The sequence below is a fragment of the Haliotis cracherodii genome, unplaced genomic scaffold (assembly GCF_022045235.1).
Source record: "Haliotis cracherodii isolate W230 unplaced genomic scaffold, xgHalCrac1.p SCAF_4, whole genome shotgun sequence".
Classification (NCBI taxonomy): Eukaryota; Metazoa; Mollusca; class Gastropoda; order Lepetellida; family Haliotidae; genus Haliotis; species Haliotis cracherodii.
This window is the reverse complement of record NW_027266297.1, coordinates 56,491,577-56,517,568: the sequence shown is the minus strand read 5'-3', so window position 1 is coordinate 56,517,568 and position 25,992 is coordinate 56,491,577. Positions and strand designations below refer to the sequence as shown.

General features: G+C 39.6%; 1 protein-coding gene and 1 long non-coding RNA gene across 2 annotated transcripts; both read right to left on the bottom strand.

Moving 5' to 3' along the window:
- Positions 1–2,417: 2,417 nt before the first annotated feature.
- LOC139479509 (multiple epidermal growth factor-like domains protein 11) lies at positions 2,418–9,499 on the bottom strand. The gene is made up of 6 exons (XM_071262354.1): positions 9,391–9,499; positions 8,828–8,959; positions 8,298–8,444; positions 7,477–7,626; positions 4,437–4,542; positions 2,418–3,291 (listed from the first exon to the last, which is right to left on the bottom strand). Exons 1-6 carry the CDS (start codon positions 9,497–9,499, stop codon positions 3,105–3,107), a joined length of 831 nt encoding a protein of 276 aa, XP_071118455.1. The 3' UTR covers positions 2,418–3,104.
- Positions 9,500–9,510: 11 nt separating this feature from the next.
- Positions 9,511–14,011, bottom strand: LOC139478694 (uncharacterized). Its single transcript, XR_011654323.1, has 4 exons — positions 13,946–14,011; positions 11,250–11,390; positions 9,790–9,993; positions 9,511–9,603 (listed from the first exon to the last, which is right to left on the bottom strand). It is a non-coding gene; the product is annotated as an uncharacterized lncRNA (long non-coding RNA).
- Positions 14,012–25,992: the final 11,981 nt, after the last annotated feature.

The window sequence follows — 25,992 nt, the reverse complement described above, 5'->3', positions numbered from 1 at the left end:
GCTCGTATCACGTTTTCGGTTATATCGACTACGGCTAATATCTCTTTCCTGGAAAGATGGGGAGACTATAGGTTAAACCATCAACCGGCCTCGATTCCCCACATGGTGTCCCCATGGTGTCGCCCATGGTCTCGCCCGTGATGGTGTCCCTTCTCTGACACGACTGGAATATTGCTAAAAGTGTTTTATATGTTAGTGTTTGGTAGTTTGGGTCACTTACATTACTGTCGTCACAAGCGTTCATTTATTCATTTAGACTTGCTCTTCCCATAAGAAACGTGATGACCCGGAACATCGACCGCCTGAGATTATATGACACAACTGGCCTGACACTTATCACTCAGTACAGATACATTACAACAGATGTAGGAGGTGACACTGGAGTCATGTCGACGGTGTCAGCGTGTCCCGCGGTGGTCGAAGCTCCCTTTTGTCGATAAGTCTTCGGAACAACCACAAACGACGTTTAATTAAGGGTGGAATTCGTATTTTATCCCTAATACTGTGCCTATATTTGGCACGTGAATACATAACATGCCTTTATCTCTATTTAGCAAGTGATTCCATGACATGCTTTATCAATATTTGGCAAGTAATTCCAAGCAAAAGTTCATACATTTATGTTCCTATCACCCAAAACTATTCAGGCAACGCCCACTAGAGGACTATTGTTTCCTGATTGGCTCATGGAAGATTTGCATTATTACGCTTAACGATATAGGTTATTTCGGATCGCTCTCTGCAGTGTTTTTTGTGTTAATGATACAATACGCAATCTGTAAGTTATGATTGTTGACTTATTTGTTTATAATATGTTAGTTTTGCGTTCACGGAGATTAGACCGCCTCCGTGGTCTAGTGGTAGAGCGTCCGCCCGGAGAGCGGAAGGTCCGGGGTTCGATCCCCGACCGCGTCATACCAAAAGACGTTAAAAGATGGTACTTGTTGTTACCTTGTCTGGCGCTCGGCATTAACAAGGACTGGTCGGCTCGGAGTCAGTATACTGTGTCCGAGTGGGGTATTCATGTTAACCTGCGGCATTGTATCTCAGTGAGCTAGCACTATAAATCGGCATCAGTCCGGACTAGTACAAGCAGCCACACAAACACAAACACACACACACACACACACACACACACGTACATGCACGTCGCTATATAAGTGCAATAATATTGGACGCGACGTTAAACCCCATTTCACCTCACCTCACCTCATGGAGATTATTACGTTGAAACCGTTGTGTACAATTTGCATAAAAAGTCATACGGATTAACACATTGGGCACTGCATTTTAACTTTATGCCCCAATAAACGCATAAACATGTGGATGTCAATTCTTAGGTGTACTACAAATAACAAGTAGACCGTAGAGACATCCTTGTGGTTTAAGTGTGTTATTACGGTCGTAACGCTGAAGTGCTCATAATCATCTAAGGTGCAGCTCTATGTGACGGGTTCACTTCCTCACCACGCTACTGGATTCCGGCTATCATGTTATATAAAGAATGAGTAACCTGAAATTGTTACTGTGTAAAACGAGACATGTACAGTTATTACTTTAGCCTGCCATTCTACACTAACAAGCAACAAACAAGGGGAACTTATTCATTGTGATTCAGTTGCTGTTTAGGAGAAAACACATTATAATGTGTGGAACGTGTTGATGAGACAGATTAAGCATGCGTGGGACCGATTAAACAAGCGTAAATAAAGTGCGTGGTTATAAGGATGTGACAGTGTGGGAGGAAGTTCTTCACTCAGTTACTATCCGGTTCAACCAGCGTGTTCGTCCTATCCTTTTACAGTTGACGGAATTGACAACAAATTCATGTGTCATTATAGTCTGCATATTCCACATCCTCATCCTAAAACATGCTCAAGGGTTGCACTGCTAACCTGCGCTAAAGATCAGTGTGCGCTCGAATAATATTCTGATTATAAACTGGATAATAACCTGAGCCTAAACATGTTGCAAATCAATATAACACTTGAGTGAATAAAGTCTGTTTCCTTTTGCCAGTTTTATTGTCAGAATCATACAGTTATATACATGATGTAGAATGAGTGAGTGAGTGAGTTAGGTTTACGCCGCTTTTAACAGTATTCCAGTTATATCACGGTGTGTCAGTTTAATGTGGGAGGAAAGCCCGAAGTGATGCAGGTCTCAGACGTTCACCAATTTGGCGAAACTCACGAGAACGGGTATGGTGCTGACAAACCTAGGAAGATAAACAGGGCGAACTGGGATTCGAACCCCCAATCATAGGTTTCTAGCGTTCCCAAGGGACGTAACTCTGCCCAGCAGACATAACATAGACGACATGATGTAGAAGCTAAAAGGACAATGTCATTGTATATCACACAATCACCAAATCTGCTTCAGTAATGCATTGTGCAACAATAACAAATTTACCAGTTTGAATAAAAAAAAGTTAACGATTTATCAACAAAAGTGGTTTTGGTGGTTTTGATTGTGAATTTGTTTAGGCAGAAAACACAAAGGCAATTTGATGTCATCGTTTGGCATCGACACAGCACCAATAATGTTATTGATTGAACAGAGTAGATGTTATATTTCAGTAATAATTAAATTTTCGTTATGTTCGTTGTAATTCCTGCATTCTGATTAGCTGAATTGGTCACGTGGTATTGCATTCATTTCCCAATGAATGTTAAAGCTTAAGCCACGCCCACCGAGGCGCACAACATTTATTACTACGGAATGTCGGAGGATCCCAACATTACAGTCAAGCAATTCCCTTTCTGCTCACGTGTATCGTCATGGACAGGACATTTAGCCGAATTCATGCATATCCATATCAAGTTCATCATCACCGGATAGAATGGTCCAAACAGTAAGGCCACCTCTTCTGCTATGTACATAATACATCAACAACAATAAATTCCAATTTATATTTGATTTGAAGACAAAAACAACCGGAAACAATTTCAAAAGTTAGATTATGTTTACGACTGCGGCCTGTTTGAATTGTACGATAGTGGCTCTAAAAACAATAGTTCCAACTGGAGTCTTGCCAGTGATGGGTGAGGTCCTCTTGGACAGCGACAAGACCGAATTATTATAAATGTCAGTGTTATTCTAACCTAACAGTTAATGTACATATCACTTCCGGTTACACGAAGGGCTTCGTACTGCCTGTTGTCAGCTTCGGATCTGTCGCCCAGCGATGCATATGTGGAACGGGTAGGTTCCTCTGCTGTTTCTGGTGAAAGGTCTTCAGCTGGTACTTCATGCAGGTGTATGTCATCCTGGTGATTCTGTATCGTCCGTCTGAAAGAGGCAGAGATATAGGTAGTAGGAATTATAATGAAGACGATGATAAATCTGGGCTGACGCCAAAGACAGCAATAGTCGAGTAAAGGCTACCTGCAAATATTTCTGCCAAGACAAACTGGTGGTTGGATGTATCAGCGAAGCTCCATGCCACTGGATATACTGACACGCTATCAGCCAAGTTACAGTGCCTATACCTGGTTATTGTGTTTTACTTTGTTAACATTTTGAAAGCATTAATTTACGTTTTCAAATTTTCAAAAATAGATTGTAGCAGCATTGTTGGGGTCAGTTGTATCAGTAGTAACATATCTTAGAAGCAGCGGTTGACAAAAGTAGTGGTCTTTGAGTAGAAGTGAGGTGGCCTTAGGCGTTCAGCTTGGTGTGGAAAGAATGCACTGAGATGCAGGTTTTAGGCGTTTACTAGTTTGGTGAAAGCGGTCAGTACGGACATGGTGTTGACAAACATAGAAACATAATCAGGTGTAAGCTGGGATTTGAATGCTGAGACGCCTAAGGGACGCAACTCTGAACTGAGCCACCCTTGTCCTCCGTGATAGAAATATTGTTGGTTGTGAAAGCGTCCTGGCAGCGAAATAGCAAACTAAACTTATTATTGCGTCAGTAGTAGACGTCTCGTGAGTAGGGTTGACATGAGTTATGGTAATGATAAATGAGGTGGTGGGAGTATTTTTAAGTGGGGACAGTAGGTACAGTAATAATCAGTGGCAGCAGTACTAGAAGTCAATTGTATAGTGATGGAAGTAGGTATGGTAAGTAATGGTAGGATATATGGATGAACAACTTCTTTTTAACAATGGGGATTTAAGAAGTTGTTCATCCATATATCTTATCCTTACTTAGCAATCCAACTTGTAAATGTCTCTTAAAGAAGTAGCTATGGTAAAAACAGAAGTGATGGAATTTCAGAAGTCCTTTAAGAAGTAATGTCATTAGCTATGGTAAAAACAGAAGTGATGGAAGCAGTTGTAGAAGACCTTTTAAGTATATGTACTAGAAGTGGTGAAAGTAGCAGAAGAAGTGTGGCAAATCACGTTGTTAAAGTAAGGTCGGTAGACTTGCTACAAACGTTTCAAAGAAACCGTAAGCACGAGTTACAGTTACAGATGGATGGTGACTACCTCTTTGTCCTCCACACGACGACCCCTACAGCAACAAGTAGAAGCACCAGGACACCGACAGAACACGACACAATAACTACGGTGCTTGTAGTCTTGCTAGGCGCAGCTACATGAAACAAACATTATAAAGAAGGTTACGACTTGATACAAATATAAACTTATCAAGAATAGAAGGACAATGGTAGAATAAATCAGTTTAAATGAAATTATTTTCTCAACCGATCGCAAGTATATTTATGTTGAGTAAATATATTACAAATGGGGTGCAGCTCAATTTTATGAATCAATAATTACATTTGGCAACATGAAGCTTTTTCACACATTATTTACACAGAACTATTCACATAGCTAATGATTTCGAAGAGATGAAGATGAATGCTTATACAAACTTTCTTTGTGTGACTTAAAGGTGTATTGTGGAGTGAGCTGTGCATGCATCAAATGAAAGGTATGACGTTAAAAGAAACACAAATCATCATGATCAGTATTGTCACGGTTACATTTCGAGGGTTTTGCAAAGTGCGAGTGGGTCTTGTAAAGACTGACACTGTTCAACAGTATTCTAGGAAAGTGAGTGAGTGAGTGAGTTGGGTTTAACGCCGCTTTAACAGTATTCCAGTTATATCACGGTGTGTCAGTTTAATGTGGGAGGAAAGCCCGAAGTGATGCAGGTCTCAGACGTTTACCACTTCGGTGAAACCCACGAGCACGGGTATGGTGCTGACAAACCTAGAAACATAATCGGGGCGAACTGGGATCATAGATTTCTTGCGTGCCCAAGGGACACAACTCTGCATGGCGTATTGCGGCATCTTAGACGACTGGGCCACCAGTGCCCCCGTCTTGGAAAGACTACATTAACATACATACACTTTATCAAAACATACATTAGAAATAGTAGTAAACACAATTCAATTAATCATATATTTTATACAAGCAAATACGACGAATAAAGACAAAATAATTAGCTGTCACATTAACATCAATTCATACTTTTTAGATCGAGACGATGGCATCTCCTTTTCCGTTAATAGTTGATAATGACACTGTTTATGATTCAGATATTGAAATAACCAATTTTTTTATTGAATATTTTTCAGAACAGACACAGGCTGATAAATGAGATAGTCCCACTGCCTTTACAGAAATTAGTCTCCAATATACATAATGTTAAATAGGGAAGATGTGTGGGATGTCGTGGCGTATGTTGATGTCAGTAACATTGTTAAGAAAACTAGATCTTTGATTAATTTCTAAGGAGTTATAAATACCCCTGGACCCAGAAAACGCAAGAAACAATGTGTTTATATGATATTTTGCCTGTACTCGAAAACAAGTTCAATATATGGGATAATTGTTCACAACAACAGGAACTACTCCTAGAAAAACTTCAACTTGATGTCTTGAGCAAATATCTGAAATTGTCTACAGCCTGTCAAGAAAGTAAGATAAATCAAGACATTGTGTTTACATTACAAAACGATAAACAATATTGCTCCGGAATATCTGTGTAATCTCCTTCCTCGTCAGATAGATTTGGATCATCATTAAAGTTTAAGAAATGGTATTCAATTACAAGAAAATAGAATTTGATGCAGTGATCCTAATAGTCATAAACTTGAAACATGTATCAACTTCACTTCCTCTTCGCTCGTTATAGTTTTCCTAAAATTAGAAGTGTTGTATACTACTACACAAAAAGTTTTCATCTGAAAACAGCATTGTATGGTTACAAGAATTAAACAAGAGATGTCAACCACAACTTACTTATGTCTGTCCATGATTTCATAGAAAATTAAAATATTGTGTACATTTGAGTTGGAATACATATTACGCTTTTATGCACATCAATAGTGTTGATAACATGAGTGGCCTTCCTAGAATATAATTTATATTGTTTCTTTACCTTAAAAATTGGATGTCTACATAACTGTAATTATGTAACAGGGAGTGTTATTTGAATAAGCCAGTAAGGCATGTTTACCAAATCCCTATCAAGTTGAAGTCGAATAAAATATGTTTAAACTATATCAATTCATATTCTTCTAAAACCGTTCATTTCAGGAATCGGACTATTTAGCATACGCTTTTCAGTACCTCTACACTGTGATTCTGTGAATCCGTGTGAATCTATTCAAAATAACAAGCACAACGGTGACATTTCTCATTTTGTTTTTATCTTTCAAGCAATACGATGCCACACATTTAAGTAAAATGGGGGACACCCATTATAACAAGTGAACACCACGAATTATAAACGAGAGAACATTTGATGACATTTCGCCTACCACCACTGTGCTCACTGACAAGGTGTGAACATTTTTCCTGAGACGGTCCCTTACTTTATCCCTAATCCCTTTATTGTTGTTGTAATACTTGGTGACTGGCATTCTGAAAGTTGGTGAGTAAGTAAGAAAAAGTACAAACTTATGGGTAACAACTTCGGATGTTTTGCATATAGGGACGTTTGGATACAGATTCTTACACTTTTATCAACCGGAGTGACAACAAAAAGGTAATGCATGATATGTTGTGATACTCAGCAGATTGAAATTAACAGCAACAGGTAATGGAAAACAAGTAGCACACATGTAACAAATGTTATATTTGGGATAACACTTTCTTAGTAAAGTACAGATTCTGGTACTATTTTGGTTGGGTCCCGTCTAGGATTGCCAGAGTAAAGCATCTAATCGCCAGCACACAAAGTAAGCGATGTAACCCACCTAGCTACCGAGGCTTCCACAAAAATAAGACACTTTGTGTACCCTCCTGACAAGCGTAAATTGGCACGGTTCTTATGGCCGAATTCCAATGTGTGTTCAAGTAGCACACATAAGACGCTAACGATTGTACATATATTAACATAGGGGGGTGAAAGAAGCAAAAATAATAGTGAAAATGATATGTATATATTTGGAGTATTAAGATTATGTTTGTGCTGCGTGCTTTCACATTATGATTACAAGGAACATGATGGCACTTACTTTTGTGTCTGTTTATAATTATTAACAAAGGGGTGCAAATGTCAGGTCCTTACCCTCAGTGCATGCGATTCCCTTCCGTCCAGCTTGACAGACACCTGTGTCACAGATCCCTGTCACATGATCACACCAGGAAGTGTTGAGGGCACAACGTTTGTCTGCACACGCTCTGCGGCAGTTGGTTCCGTAATGGAGACCGTCGCATTCTAAGGAGGAAATACAGATGGAATTTGAAAGCAATTTCTGCTTACATGTATTTTTACTATCCTGTAAGGTGTAGACTGATAATTAAGTGTTCCACAGTCAATTCCAGTAAGATTGAATATAATAATGACTAGGTTAACGTAAACTTTAACGCAATAAATGAATAATAGACCATTTATTTATATATGCATGTACTGTATATTTCCTCACCACACTGGGGCATGCTCAAAGCGATATGAGTACCCCGGTCACTTGATCAGTGTGCACTCAACAATCAGTCTCATCTCAGTGGGATACACAACCAAATCTGCCTGTTAGGCATTAGAAGGTAAACAACCTCATTGCCTTCTCATCCTACCGGGTACCCACTCACTGTTGGATGAACAGAGGCACACTTGGAACAGAGTCATTTGCCCATGTGTTACATGTACTTCAGTGTGTGACAGAACCGAAGCCCTGGAGACTCCAAGGAGCCAGGCTGCCTAAACGCGGTCACCCATCCAAGGACTCGCCGGGACCAACGCTGCTTAACTGCACCTGATTTGTGTGACCTGTGCGCTCTGCATAGGATCACGTAAAGGTAGAATGAACAATGTTGCTTTGGGGGCAAATTAATGATATAAAAATTTCTGTTCAATGTCGTTCATTTTATGAACCCAGGTACATATCTCACCTTGTGTACAGTCGGACTGTTTCCAGCCAGCTCGACACCCAGTGTCACATGACCCGCTACGGCGATCACATGACGAACTATCACTGGTACACTTTCGGTTGGAGCAGGATTTCTGGCAGTTTATTCCATATGACCCAACAGAGCAGCCTTCAAAAATTAAATTTAAAAGTTGGCATGGTATGTTTTGTATATATATAGGTGGGGGGTGGCGGGTATCTGCTATCTGCCTTAAGATATTATATGTTGGGGTAGACAAAGTACGCGATGTAGCTGATTGACTTTCATTTTGTTGAAGCCTCGGTGGCTAAATGGGTTAGATCGCTGACTTTGTGTGCTGCCGATTTGGTGCCCCACTCTAACAGTGTGGGTTCGAATCCTAGTTGGGACGTAACCTAAAATTGTCGTACTAGTATTTGAACTTCACTGAGGAAATGTTATCCCAAATATAACAGTTGTTACGTTTGACCACTTTCTAAATGGCGTTGTGTGTTCATATCATATGATAAATAAACTGATGATAAAACTCGTACGTGTGGAGCAGTTATCTCCCTTCCAGCCTGGACGGCAACCACCAGGACACGCCCCTGTCACGTGGTCACATGTTGAGTTCAGACAGTGACAGAACTCGCTGCAGTTTGGGCCGAACGTTCCTCCCGAACATTCTGTGTTGGAATATAAACCACAGTGTTACAATGTGGAGCAATACATGATATGTGTTCATATATATGATGTTTTTTAGCTATGGTTAATTCATAATTCATTATGCCTGTGATAAAACATGTGAGATGACATATGAATTCACGTTTCTTACGTGTGGAGCAATTATCTCCCTTCCAGCCTGGACGGCAACCATCAGGGCACGCCCCTGTCACGTGGTCACATGTTGAAGTCAGACAGTGACAGAACTCGCTGCAGTTTGGGCCGAAAGTTCCATTCGAACATACTGTGTAAGAATATGTAACATGGTGTTGAAATGTAGAACACATTGTAATGTTAATGCAAATGGCATTTGTCAATAGTTCTCAATGTCTCATGCTCTTGACTTCCCAGGAATTGCGTGTTGTTTGAATGTAATGTGAGGAAGAACACCAACCATATATCTCTACCTCACATATATTGAGGGTATCATCATATTGCCGAGGTGCTCTGCCGGGATTCCTGATGATGAAGAATCTTCCTGTCCCATCACATGTCAGGTCCATTACGTCAGAGATATTTTGGGGATGAGACGGGAAAGTGTAGCAGACTGTATCCGCATCAGATCTTGGTCCAACGGAGATGCTGCAGTCGGCAAGTCTATGAGGATCTGGAAATTCACTAAAAGTTATATTAAGTGTTGAGCCAAAGAAACGTTTATTAAGATTTTGTAATGTGCCTGTCTTCTAAACCTTAGATATTATATTATAACAGTTATGCCTACACTAAACTGATATTCAAATTAAAGACGTAGTAGACATGTCAACATGGGTGGGTGGGGGGGATAACATCTTACATCCAGCCCTGTTGTAGATCCTGACGGAGTGTATTCTGTACTCAGCTGCCAGGTCCACCCACCAGAAGGTCGGGTAGTAAAGTGAGAGGTAACAGGAGTTGTGGTTTACATCTTGGTCTCGGTTCCCGTCCGCAGCTTTCCCTGCCGTCCACACTGGCGTGTAATCTCCTGAACCTGATACTGTCTTTCTGTAGGCAATATTTTCTGTAAAATATCAGCCATTGAAATTAACTTGAAATATTATGTTTGGAGCAGTTATTGGGTATAATCTGGCACAATGACAGCTGATGGTGTATGTATTTGACACTGTTTCGTTTGTTAATGAGAAATGTTAAACTGATATCGATTATGCAACTGCTCTCAGGTAAAGATACACAAGACAAAACGTCATTAGCCTAACACGAAAACTGATATCATACTATTTATATCTTAGGTTGATAAATATTAATCAGAACAACTTCGATTTCGTTGTGTTTTCTACATTATGTTGATTAAGCGGGTTAAGTTAGAAGGAAATAGTATGACATCACCCAATGAGTAATGACATCAAAATATTTTAGAGTTACATCATAGCAACTGTGAGTGTTTATGTAAAGAGCTACGGAGAATTACTGATATCTTTTGTATTATACAGTGTCGGTACTTCTTTATCGCCAGTAGAGAATTCGTCTTACATACGAGCTTCACAAATGTTACACAAAACGAAATACATAAATGGGATTAAACGAATACAGATACAGATTTAAAATCTAGACGTAACATGAAACCTGCAACAGGAAAAACATTTGACACATGCTTTAACTAATGTGATAACTGGAATAAAAGAGGTTTTGGGTTATTTAGATTAAACTTTCGACATGTGAAATCGTCGTGCAGGTGGTAAACAGACTAACTTCGAGTTTTAAAGTGAGATGAATCGTCTAACATTCGCGAGGTAATATTTGCAACCTTCTTGTGGTATTCCTATAAAACATCAAGGTTCTGACATACACATCTGGCAAATCCTTCCTTCTAATCTCACAATTGTCTTCAGTTTAATCCTATTATGGAGTGAGAGACCACCTTAACAGCATTACAGCATAACTGTACAACGAAAGTTAAAACAGACTGATTATATGTTTGATAAAATTAACAACATTATTGTTGAGAAAATATTAAAAGATCTTTCTTTTCTTAAAAAAAAGTAGAGGCGAGATAGACACTTGCTGAACATGGCATCTGTCTTTTGAGGAAACCTGAAGTTGTTGTCAATGATAGTCCCGAGGTACTCGTATTCTGTTACAACCTGTACGGATTCTCCATTAATAACCACTATTGTGATGTATGGCCTCTTTTGCCGGAAATCGATAGGTTCGGGACTAATGTTCGAGGACCGATTCCAGAAACGCAAACCAGTTGCCAGACAAACTAGACAAATGTCAATTATTATATGTCTCGTATGTATAAACGATTCCACTTACTCTTTTGACAGAGCGTCCCATGTCCTTCCCTCCACCCAACATCACAACCGCCAGAACAAACACCTGTTGTACTGTTACAGGATGTGCCACAGTTGCAAGCATAGGTACATGAGTGTCCAAACGTTCCTTGAGGACAGGAAACTGAGAGATATAAAGAGAGGTGATATAAAAAATGATAGGAGTGGCGATGGACGTATCCAAGCTTTCCTGGTGGGCGGAACCTCGGGAGAGATATAGAAAGGTGAGTTTCAACAGTGACAGATGTAGCTACAGGAGTCGTCTCCAAACTGCCCTTTTGGGTGGAAACCTGGGCAGAGATACAGAGGGGTGAGATTCAGCAAAGACAGGGGTAGCTACATGAGTCTCCAAACTGTTCTGTTGGGCGAGAACGTGGGCAGAGATACAGAGGGGTGAGTTTCAGCAATGACAGGGGTAGCTACAGGAGTCTCCAAACTGACCTGTTGGGCGGAAACCTGGGCAGAGATATAGAGGGGTGAGTTTCAGCAATGACAGGGGTAGCTACAGGAATCTCTAAACTGCAATGTTGGGCGGAAACCTGGGCAGAGATAAAGAGGGGTGAGATTCAGCAAAGACAGGGGTAGCTACATGAGTCTCCAAACTGTCCTGTTGGGCGAGAACGTGGGCAGAGATACAGAGGGATGAGTTTCAGCAATGACAGGGGTAGCTACATGAGTCTCCAAACTGACCTGTTGGGCGGAAACCTGGGCAGAGATACAGAGGGGTGAGTTTCAGCAATGACAGGGGTAGCTACATGAGTCTCCAAACTGTCCTGTTGGGCGGAAACCTCGGCATAGTTACAGAGGGGTGAGATTCAGAAATGACAGGGGTAGCTACAGGAGTCTCCAAACTGTCCTGTTGGACGGAAACCTGGGCAGAGATACAGAGGGGTGAGATTCAGCAAAGACAGGGGTAGCTACAGGAGTCTCCAAACTGTCCTGTTGGGCGAGAACGTGGGCAGAGATACAGAGGGGTGAGATTCAGCAAAGACAGGGGTAGCTACATGAGTCTCCAAGCTGCCCTTTTGAGCGGAAAGCTGGGCAGAGATACAGAGGGGTGAGAGGGGTGAGATTCAGCAATGACAGGGGTAGCTACAGGAGTCTCCAAACTGCAATGTTGAGCGGAAACCTGGGCAGAGATAGAGAGGGGTGAGTTTCAGCAATGACAGGGGTAGCTACAGGAATCTCCAAACTCTCCTGTTGGGCGGAAACCTGGGCAGAGATACAGAGGGGTGAGATTCAGCAATGACAGGGGTAGCTACAGGAGTCTCCAAACTGTCCTGTTGGGCGGAAACCTGGGCAGAGATACAGAGGGGTGAGATTCAGCAAAGACAGGGGTAGCTACAAGAGTCTCCAAACTGTCCTGTTGGGCGAGAACGTGGGCAGAGATACAGAGGGGTGAGTTTCAGCAATGACAGGGGTAGCTACATGAGTCTCCAAACTGTCCTGTTGGGCGGAAACCTGGGCAGAGTTACAGAGGGGTGAGATTCAGAAATGACAGGGGTAGCTACAGGAGTCTCCAAACTGTCCTGTTGGGCGGAAACCTGGGCAGAGATACAGAGGGGTGAGATTCAGCCAAGACAGGGGTAGCTACAAGAGTCTCCAAACTGTCATGTTGGGCGAGAACGTGGGCAGAGATACAGAGGGGTGAGTTTCAGCAATGACAGGGGTAGCTACATGAGTCTCCAAACTGTCCTGTTGGGCGGAAACCTTGGCAGAGTTACAGAGGGGTGAGATTCAGAAATGACAGGGGTAGCTACAGGAGTCTCCAAACTGTCCTGTTGGGCGGAAACCTGGGCAGAGATACAGAGGGGTGAGATTCAGCCAAGACAGGGGTAGCTACAAGAGTCTCCAAACTGTCCTGTTGGGCGAGAACGTGGGCAGAGATACAGAGGGGTGAGATTCAGCAAAGACAGGGGTAGCTACATGAGTCTCCAAGCTGCCCTTTTGAGCGGAAAGCTGGGCAGAGATACAGAGGGGTGAGAGGGGTGAGATTCAGCAATGACAGGGGTAGCTACAGGAGTCTCCAAACTGCAATGTTGGGCGGAAACCTGGGCAGAGATAGAGAGGGGTGAGTTTCAGCAATGACAGGGGTAGCTACAGGAATCTCCAAATTCTCCTGTTGGGCGGAAACCTTGGCAGAGATAGAGAGGGGTGAGATTCAATAATGACAGGGGTAGCTACAGGAGTCTCCAAACTGCACACAGCACATGTGGACATGTAGTATTATCTTTGCGAAAGTGGGATGAGTATCAGTACTTTATTGTGATATAACGATAAAGTACTTCCGAGAACATCGGCTGAATCAGTGGATACAAACGGAAAGCCAACGAGCTCTCGTCCAGGCGTCGGTATAAATATTAAGGTGAATGCAGCTCAAAGTTCGCTATTGTATGAATTATGTTTGTTGGATCAACGAATTGTGTATAGTTTTTCCACAAGTGACCCAGAAAACAAACGCTCATTTTAACCAGAGCCCGTGGCTTTGCTCTAGCATCCAGTTGGGTATTAAACTCATTTCAACACAAGGGAAGTAATTTATGCTGACAGTACAAGAATCTTATTCTGGCAGCATACTATCCGCAGTTGCTAAATTGTGTATAATATGTTTATATACAAGTGGTTTACTTGCAGTATATTGTTATGATTGCCATAATTACTGCCTGGCCTGCTACTCACTGTTAAGTCCTTGTGACTGATGCGACATCAAGGTTACAGCGATCCACATGCACAGGACTTTTTCTGCCAGCCTCACGGCGGCTGCCTCGTATAATGCAGCAGCAGCGTATGTTGTACCGAGCAGAGGCTATGTACTAGGAATTAATTTACATGCATTCGAGAGTCTCACGGTATTCGGGGCTTATTCATTGCATTTATCGCATGGGGTGAATTTGTTGCTCTAACAATAACTTGTGTCTGTTTGTGTGTTGTTTAACATTGCGCTCACCTCTTACGACTAGCATGTGTACCTGAGAACCAATTCTAACCCGGAATCTTCACGGGATTCAACCATAACTAGTTTTGGTAAATCATTGGAATCGCCTTCTTCTACGGATTGGTACTGTCTGGCGGTGTAAGGGCAGGTCATTTATCATAGGGGAGTGAGTGGGCGGTGAAATTAAAGACGGAGGTGGGGAATGTTACATAAAATGGATACATTACACTCCTTAGACCAACATCGCACACATCCTCTCCACACAAACACACACACTGTGTTACATTCAAGTGTTAATTATGTAGTGTAAGTTCATTCGTGACTGACATATCAACGTGTTTTTAACTGCCGATCTACTTGAATCATAGTCAGTGAGTGCGATATTATTTTAACGCTGCTTCGAACGATGTTCTAGTTATATCAATGTGTTTAGTTTACTGTGGGAGGAAAGCCTAAAATAATGCACGTCTCTGATTTTTACCACTTTGGTAAAACCCACGAGCACGAATATGGTGCTGACAAACACGGAAAAATAATCTAGGCGAACCGGAATTCGAACAGAGAATGTTGATTACTCTTGTATTTCATGTCTAAGGTGAGAGGTGCGCCGACGGTTGTTATGGACATTGTGGTCATATGTCCATAAGTTAACAAATGAAGGCATAGAGAATTGCAAATAATTAAGAAATAGACAAAACATAGTTAAATGTATGAATGCGATCATAGCTATAGTACATAATTAATGACCAACTCGTGACAAAGATTTCAATGTATTTCATAATAGGTATTAAAAGATGTACACCTATGTCCACGTTTATGCTGAGTGGATGAGTGAATTTAATTTAATCAACTCAAGGAACTATTTTAAATTGCTTTAAGAATTTTGATAACTTGGTGAAATGCCGTATCAGACCACGTGAGAACACAGCAATGCCAACTTCTTCATACAGTACGTGATGACGCATGTTAACTGTCTGACAATATCCGCAATGTACACGTGTTCACCTCCGGATACTTGAAATAAGAGCGTACAAATCATGCAACAAACACGACTGCTGATAAAATTTGCCCAAACTAGGTATCGTGATTAACATGCCAATGTAAGGTATGCATCGCTTTAGTGCATATGAGTCATAGTAAAAACAGTATGCAGCATACAGATATTGATGGTATCGAGCGTCCTACAACATTGTTGGTGAATCGGTGAGTTGGGTTAAACGCTAATTAGAACAGTATTCCAGTTTTGTAACGGTACAATCTCAATGTGTGAGGAAACCCCGAAATGATGTAGGCCTCAGACGTTTACCACTTTCCCCAACCCTGAAGCACGTTATAGTGCTGACAAACCTAGAAACGTAGTCTCAGTGAACCCACAAGCATAGGTTTATGGCGCGCCTAAGGGAGGCAACTTTGCACAACGTCCCATAGCACAACAAAGACAACTAGTCCACGCGTTCATCAACAACAGTGTTAGCGTAATTCTGATGTCATTGATAGTGTAAGTTGTGATGACGTCAAACATGTGACAACTTTGTTGAATTGGTATCTTAGTACCATTATTTCAAATGGAGGAGATCATGTTTCATCTTTCCAGCTGATAATAAAGTTTTGGCAAAAAACTCATTCGGTATAGCTTAGAAGATACACTAACACTAAAGTCTAACACTCGTTTCCTTAAGTACATTACACACATTCGTGTAACCTGCTCGATATAGTTCAGGTGTCCCCTATTTTTGGAATATTGCTAAAAGCAACGTAACACCAAATGTACTCACTCCATCTACATAATTGAAAGACATGGCCTCCACAAGAAATTAACTGTATTCTGTCAAGGGCATGTCTGCATGAGAAACCCCTTCTAGATTGATTGACAAACGTATGATAGGAAAGAAGATGTATGGAGACAAGAACGCTCATGTAAACTTCTTGTCCCCTTTTCGCAAACACGAGTGTCATCACATATTTGAATTTGATTCACAAACATAACCGTATTATGGCATAATACACACATTCATCTCTGGTCTTTATATGTGTTATCGGATAATATACTCATCTCTGGTCATTATACGTGTTATGGGATAATGCGCACAATCATCTTGTCACTATTTATGCTATAGTATGATACACAGATCCAACCACACTCTACAGCATTGGCCTCCACAGTTGAATATTGTCAGCGCTGGTTATTATTTGAAACACAATCAGCCATCGCCAGTTTGTGTTTTGACATGCTAGATACAGTCAGTGTGTAACTGTGCCCCACACCAGAGACCATCAAGTAGATAGGACACCCAGGGCAATAGCTTCCTGACACAACCCCTCACCTTGACCCGTACCAGGAAGTACAAACCAGGGTCAGCTGACATCATTCTTACATCCTGATGAGCAAGACAATTATTTATACAGTGCCGTTTATTGAATCTAACGCAACTTGTGCGATGTGAATCTAGGAGAGAATAAAATAGTTTAAACCAGCGACAAACGAGGCATGCTTAACACATTGTACTCATGTAGAGAATCGAACCCAGCCTTCGGCGTGACAAACACAGCTTTAACCACAAGGCAACCCCACCTTCCCTTGAAGAACATGATTTAACCATCATTGACAGATATAAGTATTAGTGAGTTTACCTCTGAACAAAGCTTCGAAGCTTGATAGCTTCCATTTCAAATATAAGAAAGGAGAAATACACGTTAATCCAGCTGCCAGCAAAATATCTTATAAGATAGAAGAAGAAAACAAGAGATTGGACGATTTAGGACACCTTGCAATAACATAATAGTGCCACGGAATAAAACTAACATTTAAGTTATTTTTATTATAACTGGCTGTTCACGTTTTTAACATTAACCGCCTGCCTTAATCCAGCCTTCATCACAGCCAGAGAAGCATGCGCCTGTCATCTGATTACAGGATGTGTCACAGTGATAGGAGTTGGCATGGACCTGAGGATAGACAGACAAAACAGTCGCAGGAGAAGATACATAAGTCTTTGCTGCTAGAAACAGATAATGAAATACAATATGTTGAACTTAAGAGTAACAAAAAAAAATGGGTGACGGAAACAGTGTTCTTTGTGTACGGCCTTGGAGTAAAATGTTGGTAAATATGCCTATGTTGGGTCTTACAAGTCGTACAATGGTGCTCATAGACAATTGCTGTCCGTACTTTGAATCAACACCCAAAATCACATATGTCAGAGGACCAAATTAAGCTTTCTTGTGACAGTTTTTAAGCGCATGACATTTGTTAGTTGATGTAGGAGAAATAGGTCTTCCGTGTAGATTCAGCATACTTGTACCTGCATGGCGATGAACGTATCACTATCCATGTGAAGGGAGTATAGGACATTTCATATTTTGTGCATCGATAGTAAAGGGATTGTTGAAGAGGTCTGATTTTGTTTAACTACTTCTGCTACATATAGTTATTCAAAGTATGGACCAACAACGTACTTCTTTCTCCCTCAGAAAAAGTATCAATTTGACGGTAATTACTAGGTTTTACCTGGTCATAAAATTTAAGTTGGAGTCAAAAGGAATACGGACAAATGAAATACGAGAATAACTGGAGATGACCAAAACAGGTCGGATTAATAATCAATACTGACAAATAAATAGATTAGAATGTTACCTGCAGTAATTCGGGGTACTGGTATATCATTTAATGTATCTGACAAGGTTAGACATTATATTTGTACATTTTATTCTTTGATACCTTGTATTGTGTATGCGTGTTCCACTACACTGGCAACGTTGCAATATACCTTTCAAGAACTCCAGCAATATATAAACAACCACAACTACTGACATATAATTATGTGTTGATTTGTTTTCGTTACTGTTTAGAATATCATATTATGTGCTCTCATAATGCACAGCCATCGTCTCCTACAAGGAATTTTCGTTCTGTGGTGATGCAATACAATGCAGTTGAAGCTGCTATCGACGAGCGCACCAATATCTAACCAGATTCAACCTACTAACATAAACCCAATAACTGGCTGAGGTACTTTATATAGCTCTGTTATGTAACTGAAATAGTGTTGCTTACCTTCTAAAACCATATTTCCCCATTAAGTATACTACTTTTAGAAAGTTTACGTCAGTTTTAGATATCGCAAATTTATTTCAAGCATTCAACTTAAGAAGTAACCAGCTGAAACGAAAGAGAATTGAAGGGAGATTGTTTTTCATTTAATACACAATTTAATCCATTTCAGTAGTTGTACACATTAAACCGAATCAGCTTTATATTCGCAATGCATGTATGAATAAGGATGTTGTATCAAGACAAATTCTCCAATTGTTGGTTTCCATTTTCAGACAAAACACTGATGTCATTTCTGTTTAGGCAACATATCTCGTATAAATATATGTTTATTTGTTCTAATGAAATGTTGAATGTCAATTAATGCTGTTGAGGAATATATGTTCTCATTTGGTTGCAAATATATATATTTTTTATTATTCAAATTACAAATATTTCCAAATGAAATGGAAGCATATTTATAATATTTTTATATTGTCAGACACAGATTTGCTGAGCCACAATTAAGGGTTACGACTATTTTTTTTTTTTAAATGCTCAATTGTTACCGCCACACAATTTTTAACTGCATAATATATACTACTCAAAAGATATTGATTCGTACAAAATACACTTGGAAAATGCGTAAACACCAGCATAACCATATGATGTGTGGAAAACCACACACAGCCAGGTGGTGCAAGTCGCAGAAAGAGGACCGTCCCACCTTGCTTTGCGCATGGGTGGTTTTCTTAAGCATTGAAATAGTTCCCTAACAACGGAGACAAGGAAGTGTAATGGAGTTTTAGTTCATTTTATATCCTCCAAGTAAACAATGTTAAAAGAAACTTTAACTTCATGTACAGAGTGGTTTGGAGGGTGAAGGATGGGGGGCGTCCAGTTTTTCATTGCCTGCTATTATTAAAGACACATCACCATGCCAGAATTATTAATGGGCATAAAGCATGACCAGAATACCTTGATTTGATTCGGGGAGATCATGAAAAGGGGTATCGGCATTTAAATGATAAAACACAGTGCAAGATACGATAAAGGATGGTATTATTGGCTAGTCTTCCTGGTGCATGAAAAAAGGGGATAAAACAGGTTCGTAGTTAGTATAATGCGTCTGAGTGGGTTATGCATGTTAAAACTGTGGCATGGTTTCTCGGTGGGCTAGCACTATAAAACTGGCACACGTCCAGACTAGTACAAGCGCACCCACACACACACGCACGCACACACACACACACACACACACACACACACACACACACACACACATGTGTCGTCATGTAAGTGAAATAACCTTGAAAGCGACGTTAAATCCATTTCACTTCACCTGAATTACTTACAGGGCATACATAAAAGAAAATATGTATAAAGACTTGCACAAAACGTTCGCCCTGATACACTCACAACAAACATATACTGTCGTCTTCGTATATACAATTTTGCGAAGAAATCTTTATTTTGATAAAGTTTTATTGTTTTACGCCACACTAAGCAGTTTATCAGCTACGTCACTTTGATTAAAAAGGTCTGGTCAAAGCAAACAAGTGGAGCTCCGCATACGATTCATGCTGACAGGGTAGATTTCTAAGACAAAAAATACATACTGTAACAATCCACTCCCCAGTAGTCATCTCTTATCATAGTTTATGGCAAACAGAGTGGACTGGCTATCTATTCTATTACACAGAATGCTGCAGTAGTAATTACTTTACGTTTTATTTAGATATTAAAAGTCAATTCCAGAGGATAAGCATTCGCGGAAATCCATCGAAACAGATTTCATTTGTCGTGAAAGGCAAAATAGGGGCGGAAATCATGTAAAGAGGTCGCTGAAAACCAGTGATTTCACCATGTGTTCACGAAAACGGTAAGCATGTCCTGCCCTACAGGCAGTATCCGTCACTGACACAATTTGCATAAATACGCCAGAAAGCTTCAAAACCCAACTGTGGAAACACCAGGGTCAAAATGTAGCTGATTGTTCATGGTGTTATTTTGCGGACTGCATGCTGAATATTAAAGTCGGTATAGTTTTATATTCAAACTACACCCAGCTGGTTATGGGTTGACGAATTAAAACTTTGCATGAATGCATTGATCTAACATAACCGAATTGCCGTCATCATATGTATATTTACCTTACAGCCTGCCTCTTGTATCTTCAGTAAAATGACACGATTCCCTTAAACTTGTCAAACAATAATATCACCGACTGGGGTGGGGTATACCCCACGTGAAAAACGTGTCTGTGTAAATATGTCATGTATCATTCATACCTATTGGTGAGTTATGAGTCATGTTCATAGAACCGAACGAAGGCATTGAAACCAAAAACTTCACGTTGACAAACAGGAGGGCTGACGGGCGTCCCAATAGTGAAGAGAGGTTGAAGTCACAACATCAAACACATTGCATTGACAGGGTGTTGCGCTGAAGACTTTTGTCAGGACTAAATGTTATTGAAATACAGTAGCATACATTGTACATGTGTAACATAAACGCGTGACGGGGCGTGTATGGTTTACAAATATGTAGAGTATTCGTAGTGTACCCCTGAATACTGTCGGTCGCATTAATATCACATACCACGACACATCCATGCATGAGAAATAGGTAGCTCTAATAGCACACGGAGGTCCTCTATATAAAAATTATGTCAGTATGTGCACTCCGAACATTCTGTGTTGTTTCATGAACAAATGTTTTCGCATAACTGTGGCAAATATAAATACACGTCATGATCATGTAGCATAATTTCATCTCCGTCATGAAAATTTGTTTATGGATGGTTATATTAAACGCTGTATACATATTCGATAATACATTTTAACAAAATCAAAGATTAAAAGCATTATCATTCTTGGACCCCTGTTAAACCATGCAGTGTATTCTAAATAACGCATGAATTCGCCTATTTATTTCTTCCTTTCAACAACTGGATCATTGACAAATGTGCGTATTCTTATCCTCGTTCAAATGCATATGTAGTCATGTTTTGTTGGAAAATGCCATCTTGGTATGTCAGCAATGTTTTTCGCAACACAGCTAACACACACAGCGGTAAGATGTAAAACCGTTGAAATAAATGTAAAGGTTTTCTCAGGCTGATTTTCTTGTGTTTAACCATGTGAGATTACATTGTGTCCATCTGTATGACAAAAATAACAGTTGCAACAATATATTGGATATATGTACTTGAAAAAGTAGGATTTCTGATTATGACAAAAGTTCTATTCACCTGTATAAGCCTAGCTGTATAGTGTTTAGGTCAGGGATATGTCCCGCGTGTGAGGTGACTCTTTTCCGAGTCAAGTACACAGATATTGTAGTTCAAGAATGAAGCTTATAATGAATGGAGTCAATTTTGACCTGACGCTACTCAACACAATAGGAAAATCATGTCTTCAACCAAAGCCTTGCCAATAGGCTTTATTTTCTGCAATAATTGATGTCTGCATAATGTTTGCATCCTAAATGTGTCTGTTATACACACTGTAATGCCTCCTGTATATGCATGTAGTGTATTTTGATGTTTGGGTTTATAACACACGAAAGGCGATTATTTATTTTCCTTAATTCAACCTCAAAACATTAACTAAAAACTCATGCCACCTAACTCATCATCTTGCATCCAATAGTGTGTTGGCATTGTATAAATGTGATAATCACACAGTGTTCTCAATTGGAGATAAGAAACAATTAACATTTAACATTGGAATCCTCAACCTGTTTTCTGTTCCAATTTGAGTCAAATGATCTACAAGTAAAATAGCTCAGTTTTTACTTTCGTCACACAAGTTGTGAATGAATTGCACATGTGGTAAAGAATTTGTTACAAGTTATGGAAAATATGCAATCTTGTAAATGTTACTATTACACATGAATATCCGAAATTGACTCAAGGTAACGATGTGTTAATTTTAGGGCGTTTCATTTTTTTGTGGTATGAAGATCAGATGGCCCCATGGCTCATCTTGTTAGGGGAGCGGTGGGGTAGCCTAGCTGTGAAAGCGTTCGCTCGTCACACCAAAGTACCGGGTCGATTGCAATGTCCGCATATATATTGATATATTGTTATGTAGGCCCTCTGCCATTAAAAAGCTAAGCAAAATACTGGTGCGGAGAATAAGTAAACATAGCATAGGATATAACATTAGGGGTAAACGTACGTCATTTGGGATATATGTCAGTCATGAGGGATATATGTCAGTCATTAGGGGTATATGTAAGTCATTTGGGATATATGTCAGTCATGAGGGATATGTGTCAGTCATTAGGGGTATATGTAAGTCATTTGGGATATATGTCAGTCATGAGGGATATGTGTCAGTCATTAGGGGTATATGTAAGTCATTTGGGATATATGTCAGTCATGAGGGATATATGTCAGTCATTAGGGGTATATGTTAGTCACAAATGTGCAAGTAACACACTTCTACAGATATATTCGTGTTAATCTATGCAGCATATTACTAACAACTTGAATGTAGACATAAATGCCTTTTAATTGAAACGGCCATTTGAGCTGTCTACGTTTATCTATGGTATGCTGATCCACTCTTGTACACTCATGTGAATAACAAAGTTTCAAAAGAATAAAACATTAATTGAACATGAGAGGAAGGGACAAGCATCATTTAAGCTGAATGAACGGACCCCAGGGTACAAATCATAGGAGCCAGTTTTATGGTAGTCTTGAGTCTTTGGTATGTATGAATGGCGCCCAGTCTAATACTGAGCATTAGCAACATAAGAAGCACCTCATTCATAAACGATGGTTAAATGCCAGTTAAATCTCACCTGGGACATGCAATTAGCATCACTTTATCACTTGGTCATGATCATTCGGGTTCAAAGACATAATTGCTTAGAGCCCTTTTGTAATTGCCGCCATTATTATATATTCCGACGGATTTTGGATCTGTAACTCAAGACAGTAAACATATTCGATTCACTGTTGTAGTTTGGATTCATATCAGTATCGACCAGTTTATATGAAAAAATCCAGACTCATAGATCGATGGACGAAGGGAAGATAATATAAAATTTAGTAATCAGACGAACCAATCGAGCAATAACTTTCAAACTTGGCACCGGCATTAGATGCCCATCATTTTCGACTGTTCCTTTCATGGTGTCAAATCCCAAGGGTTTTCATAATCAATTTTAGCTTCAGTATGGACACGGACCTATATCATACAAGTCCGTGGTATGGAGTACTTTTCTTGAAAAATCGTTTTCGCATTTTTTTCATTATGATTATTATGTATGGTAAGTATGGTAAATATATGTCTTAGTTGCTTAATTCAGTATAATAGTATGTTGAAATATTTCTGTTTTCATCATTGTCATTTCTTAAGGTACATGTCCACAGCAAGCCTCTTATCTAAATCTACAAGTTGCAGTATACTTCCAAACTTTCCATAAATTGTCTACATACATTCTCTTTCCAAACTATTTTTTAAGATACTCGTATGTCTTTTGGTGGCGACCATATTGGATTTGGTTTGTTATGTATTGGTCTCATCAAGCCTCGGGTCTAAAGGCGGGTAAAAGTTAAATTCGTGTAACAAATACAGGGTTTCCCCTAAGTACCCAATGTAATAATAAGTAACAGTTTAATATTGGTAAGGGCTACATCTCACTTCACTTGGTACACCATACAGACACCTCCTACACATTATTGCTACCAGCTCATCACTTCCGGGGCATCATATCAGTTTGTTTTTGAGGCTTATTAATCGAGTCTCTCTGTAAGTCGGCATGGATTCTGTTTAGGTGGATTATCCAGGTTAATTATTCCCCGGCGTTGACGTTTTATATTTCTATATATTCTTCATGTGCATGCACGTTAGAATAGGTCCTTTGTATCCCCCTGGGTTATCTGTGGTTATATTTTTGTTCACCATGTGTACGCAGCTTGTCACTATATCCATATACTAGTATATGCATTAGTTCTACATGGTATATTTCATTACCTGGTGACATTTGATTGAAGGGTAATAGATCTTTTCTATGCAGCGCAAGTGTTCAAGTAGATGCTTGACGGAATGCATCTTGTTTGGGTAACCTTTAATTGTTGGTTGTGGACTTTCAATGCCCTAAACATTCTTTTTGAACCCTTCACATATGATAATATATCACATAGGTTTCCGGGGACGTCACTCTCTTTAGTAGAGAAATGGAATAAATAACCCTTTGACCGGCAATGCTATTTGATGTCATGTTAAACAACAGCTAACTGACTTTTTCTTTGTTTACACTTTGGCAACGTTACTGTGCAGTATTCCCAAGGAGAACTAGGCTAAGAAACTAAAAAAGAAACAATAAATAATAGTCTAGCTTTGTAGGTAATAACAAACATAAGTGTTAATAACTATGTATTTATTCTTCACCTTAACACTGTTTCAGTTCATTCCTATCAGATTTGTCAAGAATATGAGAAACTGAATTGCATCATTTACAGAAAGGCATATAAACAACATGACCAATTCAAATATCATCACGAAGATACATTGTTTCAATATTTGATAAGACATATATTGACTCGGCACCAGTGATTTACACTAATATAGTGTATCTTGAGCAATGAGTCTTGTTGGAATTTATTACTTTATTATGTCTAGCAGATGACGATAATTGCATGTGCAAAGGCATGGGAATATATGTAACCTGTATGGGTCACTACTTCGTGTGACATGTATGTGGCTTACATAATCCTTATCTTAATGACGCAAATCGCACATGTTGGAATGACGCGAATTCTCATGACATCATCTTAACATGTAATGATATATGTTTATCTTCTTATACCAGGTACAAAAAGGATCATTACTACCAGATGTAACAGGTAATGTGAGGTGAAATAGGGTTTAACGTCGCGTCCAAGATTATTGCACATGTATGTGTGTGTGTGTGTGTGTGTGTGTGTGTGTGTGTGTGTGTGTGTGTGTGTGTGTGTGTGTGTGTGTGTTTTACAGGCATAAATAGTTTATTTGTTTTGATATTGGCATAGGTTGATTTCATTGAATACATATGACTTGTTTTAGATATCATGAACTTAAATCCCTTCAGAGACATCATAATTTAACATGTCACTTTTTTTCGAGCTATATATATAACATGTTTGAAATTTCAGTCACGAGAAAATGTAAAAAGTTAAAAGCTAAATCCAATTACGTTTCCGAGTGTATCATTTACAGTGTATGTGTATGAATCACAATTTAATAGTGCTGGTGCGCATGTAAAATCCTTTCCAACCATTGGCTCCAGCCACACACACATGCAAAGGCAAGACAATAGTTCGCCTGAAAAAAACATACCGTACAAGTCACAATTGCATCGGACATGTAAAGACAGTTGATGCTAGTCGTGATATGAGTAAGGTTTTATATACCCTACGTGTGTATGCATGTTCACATAATATTATACCTTGGTGAGTTAAAACAGTACAGGCCTGCACAAACACTATGTAATGTTGTTAACCTCATCACATAACATCCAGTCTAGTAATTTAGCTGGAATGAAAGAAATGGAAACAAATGTTACACCAGATCGTAGGTGTTTAAAGTTCAATTCGAAGTATGCGCGTGCGAAAACTTTGTTAATAGATTAAATATTTATACATTTTAGAAAATGTCCCTGCTGGTATAGCATGCAATTAGAATACGACGAGTTGATCTTTGAAAAGCTGTATAAAGTTTTATCACGAATGCTTCTTAACATTGTTAACGTCGTAAAAATAAT